Source organism: Artemia sp. Qi Xiang Cuo, chromosome 12 (assembly GCF_049724085.1).
Source record: "Artemia sp. Qi Xiang Cuo chromosome 12, ASM4972408v1, whole genome shotgun sequence".
NCBI lineage: Eukaryota > Metazoa > Arthropoda > Branchiopoda > Anostraca > Artemiidae > Artemia > Artemia sp. Qi Xiang Cuo.
The window spans coordinates 53301459-53307821 of NC_142805.1; the positions used below are offsets into that span (position 1 = coordinate 53301459).

A 6363-nucleotide genomic window follows, 5' to 3' on the forward strand; every position below is an offset into this window, starting at 1 on the left:
CTGGAAGTTTTAGTTTCATACGGTAAGCCGTTCCAAAGATACAGCTGCTTCACCTTTTTGACAATCTGTATATACATAGTATGTTTTGATTCAGTTTAACTTTCCCATCAATGTTTTCCCAAATTTTGGCTTCAATATCCTCAGCCTTGGTAGTACCCGCTACAGAAGCAGCAGTTATAGTGTTAGTAGTAGCAGTGGTAGTATTAGTAGTAGTAGCGTGAAAATATTACCTTTTCGGCCAATTGATCATCCCCCTCGTCATTTTCTGAAAGTTCCAAATTAATACACACGGTCACTCCTGAATAAAGCCCCGTTGACAACCCGCATACATATAACATGTTTCTATTTAGCTCAAAACTTTTCTCAGCATTCTCTAAAAGGTTCACCTGGATACCCTTCGTCTTTTTCGACATTAAAGGTCAAACAAGTCGACCTTCTCAATAACAAATGATATATGTAAACAATGGGCGAATTGCAAAGCTTCCAGCCCTTGCCCCAAGGGCATGAGGGAGGGGGTTGGGTTGAAATCCCCAGAGACATAGTTACTGGATTCTTTAAACTGTGCTGACAAATTGGCTATCTTAAAATTTTGATTGTATATGTTTGGGAAACTGATGGGCGTGGGATGGGGGCTCGATGCCCTCCAATCTCTTTTGACTCTTAAAAGAGGCATTAGAACTTTCAATCTCCAATCGAATGGGGTTCCTCCTGAAGTTTTTGTGAAAACACCTTCTATGCAAAGTTTCTTCGTGAAAAGAACAAAAAAATTCATTGTGTCCAAATAGCTCTTTACTTAGGCAGCGCTAATTGCGCTGCCTATGATGGACAAAGACTGGTAAAAATGGCATAGCGTTCGGTACAAAAAAGAACAAAAATGTTAAACAACAAGTATAACAATAGGGATTTGTTCATTTTTTATAAGACAGTGGAATGCAACTTTAAATGAATATTTCGAACCTATATCCAGCAAAACAAATGGAAAAAGAATATAAAAGAACTCACATTAGAACACAATCTTCAAAACTAAAATCTTTTCAAAATAAAATAATTAGAGTTAAACTTACTTGTCTAACAGATTCTTGCCGTTCCATCATTTCGGCAAAAGTGGCCGTCCTATAAAAAGCAGCCATTTCATTCCATCTCTCTCTTTTTGCATCGCGTCTAGATTCTATAGATTCGGATAAAATATTCTTGAATGTTTTGAACGATATGTCTGTGGATGGAGATCGCTATAAGAAAACGACAAAATGATAATATGAAAGCTATAATATTAATGATATCCCATCCTTTTGGAACTTAAAATGAACACGCAGCCAAATGAGAGAGGGCTACACCCCCCCCCTCCTCAAAGATTGTTTAAAGGACCTCAATCGTGAAAAAAAGAACAATATGTAACTGAAAGATCCTAACCTGGGTGGGGGATGAAATACAGGTGGACAGGATGATTTTGGTGACTCTGATGAGATGTGGGCACAGACCACCAGTGTGTGAACGCATCCCACCAATGACGATCTATTCCCCTAGAATTGGATGAACTGTTGGTGATATAGGATGCCATAAGGGCGTATTATCGGTAGAAGATTTAGCCGGCCCCTGATAGGAACCGAGAGGAATGGCTTGCCACTGTCCTGGCACTAGCATAGAAACCCCTTCTTTTACTCATATTTATTGATGGATATGAACAAGCGAATTAATGTGAGAGCCAATACTACCACTGAAGAAAATCCAAAACATTCCTATGTAAAAAGGCAGCTTTTTGATTGTATTGATAAAAAATTACCATTTCTTCACAATTTTAGTTTGTTCAATTTGGGAACCGACGTTAAAGAAAATCTGAACAGTATTTTTTGTTATATCAAAGGTAGGTTAATAAGAATTATATAAATAATCTAGATTATCAAGATTTATTTCGTCAATTCCTTGTTAAGGCTTTGAAAAAAGCGTAGTACAAGAGCTAAAAAAAGAAATGATTTTTTTTTAGTACAAGAACCATCCAAAAAGAGAAAAAACTGCTACCTTTAGTAATATAGCAACAATGCTCAACATGCCACTTACATGAGACCAGACCCTACAAGATTATACGATACCAAGGAAAAACAGCTAAAAATCAATACAACATTCATAAAACAGCCAAGGGCAGGCAAGGTAGGATAGATAATACAATCTCAGAACGAAAAAACAATGTCTAGATTGTATATAAATAATACGAAAAGAAAATAGAACAACAGAAAATATACACTCTCTATACAGTAGGTTAGATTGGGGTAAATAATAAGGGTGCACAGGTGTGTCCGCCTCAGGCGGCTTGTTGCTGCAATGATTTGTTAGTATTAGCAGTAGCAAGTAATAAAATATTTCATCAAAAAAAAAAAAAAAAAAAAAAAAAAATCAATGAGTTAATGACAATGTCGTGTTAGTCAGTTTATGGTGAACAACTTTCGCAAGCATCAAAGGTTCATCAAATTAGACCTGAGATTTTGTCAATGAAGATTTCAGTGCCATCTTCTGCCACAACCATCCATGGTATGTTATTTTGTGCCAGTAATTTTGGGAAGTTCTAAATAAAGTACAACCTTTCATTTAATTTAAAAGATTGGACGGCTCTTCTACCATCTTTGTAACTCTAGAAGATTCTAGCTAGAAGACTCTACAGGATTCTAGTTTTTGGAACTAAACTAAGCCTTTCAATTACACCCCCAAACGCAATTTAAGACCAATTGGATTGACTTATGAAGTTATTACAAATAGATAGAGCCTACTATGGCCTCTAGAAGCTTACAATTGTCCGAGGAACCCATTTCCATACTAAAATAAATCTTGTTATTCCAATAGTTTTGATTGTTATTTTTTGTCATTACCTTAATATGAATCTTGAGTAAAGTACTGCTTGTCAGCTAAGGATTAGGGCTGATCGATTCAGTTCAAAGTAACACCTACTACTAATACTAACAACTCACCGCAGCACCAAGCCGCCTCAGGCCAACACAGCTACGCACACTCCTCCTCCATTCCAATTTGTTCAAAGCCTACCTCTTAACACCTACCCAGGAAGTTCCCATTACCTTTAAATCTTTCTTTGACATCCTCCCACCCCAGACGAGGAAGACCTATTTTCCGTTTAGCCCAAAACGGTTGGCCGAGAAGGACAATCTTCGGCAATCTATTGTCATTTATCCGCAGAACCATTTTCAACTTGTTTTTCATTATAGCCCAAAGAAGCAGGATTGAATCACATTTTTCGTAAGGCCTACTGTTTGAAATACGGTCAGTCAGCCGGGTACTCAGAAACACCCCCAATTAACAGCCTCCCCCCCCCCACCCAAAAAAGAGAAGAAAGAGCGAAGGAAAAACCATAGATAGTTTGACTAATCAAAGCAGTATTTTATATTAATCCGACCTCCTCTCCTCTCAGTCGTACCAAAATCTTTGAACTCTACAAATTATAACTATACTTATGTGCCACCTACACTTAAAAAGAAACACATTTAAAATATTTACCCAATCAAATAGTCCTAAAGTTTGAGCAGTGGAGGAAAGAGGGTTTCCTTTCTTTCAACTTTTTTTCATGAAAATACCAAAAAAAGGGGGGGGGGAGTGATGGGGGATATCCTCCCCGAATTACCAATCACGTTTGTTACAAGGATGTAATTTTTCAGAAACCTTGGTAATATTGATCTACTCTTGTTTTTAGCCGGTCCTATAAATTGAAATCACTAATTAAATGTTTGAAACACGTGTGAAAGACGCGCCTTTAAAAAATAAAATCTCTTTTATAAGTAGCCCTGGTTGTTCAATAGAGATGACATATATTCAGTCTCTGACCTGTTAAAAGCTATTTGTGTTGAAAAAGGATTATATTCGGAATCAATTAGAGACTAAATTTATTTCGTCATTCGGCATCTGACCGGTGTATAATAGTTCAATATTAAGCCGGAGTAACTTTGGAATATATTATAACATTGAGAGTACAGACACATATGGACTTTAAAGCTGCTTTTAATGACTGCATATGAAATCTTGATGGACTTTTTTTTTTTACCTGGATAATGAATTAATTTCGGCTATGTTTTGAACCAAGACTATTTTGGGCTGAGCTAAGCAAAAATGATAATGTTTTCGCATTCAGCTATTCTTAATTTCATCCCATCAAACATTCGATCGGGTATTGATGATGAAGTTATTATTAATCATGCAGTGGAGTTTTTTCTTTAAAATATTCCCAAAAATGCTAAAGTTGATTTATGGGCAGAAATATACCCTAGTAGCAAAACAGCACCAAGGAGACAAGGTGATAATGCCCCCGCTCGGCATGTGGAAGATATGATTGATTTGCTTCGGAAGCGCGAAATTGAGGAGTTAACAGTGCAGACGTACGTAATTATTTCACCCACTGAAGTGCCTGTAATTCCTGCTGTTGCTTATCATAAACTTGCTTCCAAAATTTGTGCTCTGGCTAGTACCCTTGACTTAATCAAAGAAAAGGTAACAGCTTATGATTTGAATTTTCCATCATTTCCCATTCCTTATGCTAGTCCTTATATCGAAAGCACCGCCACCGTTATCATTTCAAAAATGTCTACTAAACGACGACCCTTCAAAACGGGCTCGTGCTATTAACAAAGTTCCTGGTCATGAAGCTATTCACATCATAAAGCCTTCTGGCTATAAACTGTTTGTTCAGATTTGTCAATCTGCAGCAAATATTTTCGGCGATGCGGTTCCTACCGTATTGAATAGCTGTGACGTCATGATGCAAGAAAATAAATTTCATGGCATTGTTAAGGGGGTGCCCGCTAATTATGAGGCGATAATTTTTAAGAAATGTGAAGGTGTCATCGACGCTGAACGTTTGGGGAAATCTCTGGCTGTGAAAATTACCTTTGCTGATGCTGTAGCCCAGAGTAATAGCCTACGACTCGGGCTCAAGGTGGGTTATGAATCATTCCGGGTCTCTGAATTCCTGCGCCCGCCCCGTTGCTGTCATAATTGTCAATCTCCCAACCACATGAAAAATTTGATAAGCCAACAAAATGCAGCCGCTATGTATCAACCGGCTCTCATGTATCATCCCGTGATTCCCCCTGTATTTTTGATCCAAAATGCGCTAATTGTGAGGGTAATCATGCATCGTATAGCCTAAAATGTCGTATTCTGCGTGATGTCCTGAGCAAAAGTGTGGTTCGGAAATGACTGTCGAATAGTCCGTCTCAATCTGCTCTTTTGACATCAATGGCACAAAAGATAAAGATGGCTCATTACATCAAAAAATGAATGATTTTGACATTTTTTTTTTTGCATGAACGTTTACTTTCTGCCATCTCCGTTATCTCTCTACGAAGAAGTAGCCACCATATTGTCTTTACCACAAATGCCCGAAAAACAAAAGGCCGACCTTCCGGGGGCCTTGCATGTGTTATCAAACGATTAGCTACTCCTTTGTCACCTATCTTATTTCATTCCTCTGATAATATTATGGCAATACGACTTGGTTACATTGTATTTATAAATGTATATCTACCCTGCGATCAGAAACGTCTAGCTTCACTTACAAAGTTTTCTAATGCCTGCTCATCCCTTAAAACTCTGTTATGCAATATTGATAAGCATGGGTATCGTTGGCTAATGTTGGCTAAAATAGGTGACTTCAATTGTGATGTTCATAGCTCCTCTACTCGTGCTAATTTAGTTTTATATTCGTTGCCAATTGGTTACCACATAGTACCCAAAGCTCTTAATTAGTTATATCATAATAGTGGTACTGTGACCAATATTGATCATTGTATTTTCTCTGCCGATGTTCCCTGCTCTGTCGTTAATGTTGATGAAGACGAACGTGATTTTGACCACCTTCCCCTTTCCTTTACTGTGACATTAACCGCTGATCCATCTAATCATCCTTGTGCTGCTAATAAAAAATGGTGTATGAAACGAGAGTGGAGCACTTTATATATTTCTACCCTAACAGCTCTGTTGTCCTGCGTCAAGATCCCTTTTAACCTATTGTGCACGTGTGCTTTTTCGCCACAAGCCAGAATGCAACTGAATCTTTATTACCTTCACTTAGTTAAGTGTATGAAACAAGCTGAGAATGTGGCTGTTCCCCTTGACCGGCTTAAACTCAAAACTCGAAGTCCAATTTGGAAAGAAGACCCGGGTCTCAAAGCCATCAAAAATCGTGCTAAACTCTGGCTTCGCATCTGGATTGCGTGTGGGCGGCCCTTGTGAGGCCAAGAGTTTGATATAAAGAGTAAGACCAAAGCGGAGTTTAAACGGTATCTTCGTTTGGTTCGATATAATGGTGCTGAGTTCCCTAAAAGGGCAGTACAATGGAAAGAAGTTATTAATACGTCCAAATTTGATTCA

General features: G+C 38.0%; 3 protein-coding genes across 3 annotated transcripts in view; 1 reads left to right on the forward strand and 2 right to left on the reverse strand.

Annotated features, from left to right (window-relative positions):
• Positions 1–6363, forward strand: part of Pngl (N-glycanase Pngl) — a 492631-nt gene that overhangs the window by 309358 nt on the left and 176910 nt on the right. The gene's annotated exons all lie outside the window — the stretch shown is intronic.
• Positions 1–6363, reverse strand: part of LOC148946270 (uncharacterized) — a 279226-nt gene that overhangs the window by 215761 nt on the left and 57102 nt on the right. The window lies entirely within an intron of this gene.
• LOC148946271 (uncharacterized) overlaps positions 1–6363 on the reverse strand; it is a 29210-nt gene that overhangs the window by 20410 nt on the left and 2437 nt on the right. The window contains exon 2 of the mRNA XM_089097903.1: positions 1065–1229. Within this exon, the coding sequence (XP_088954029.1) occupies positions 1065–1229 (165 nt within the window). The remainder of the gene's footprint in view (positions 1–1064; positions 1230–6363) is intronic.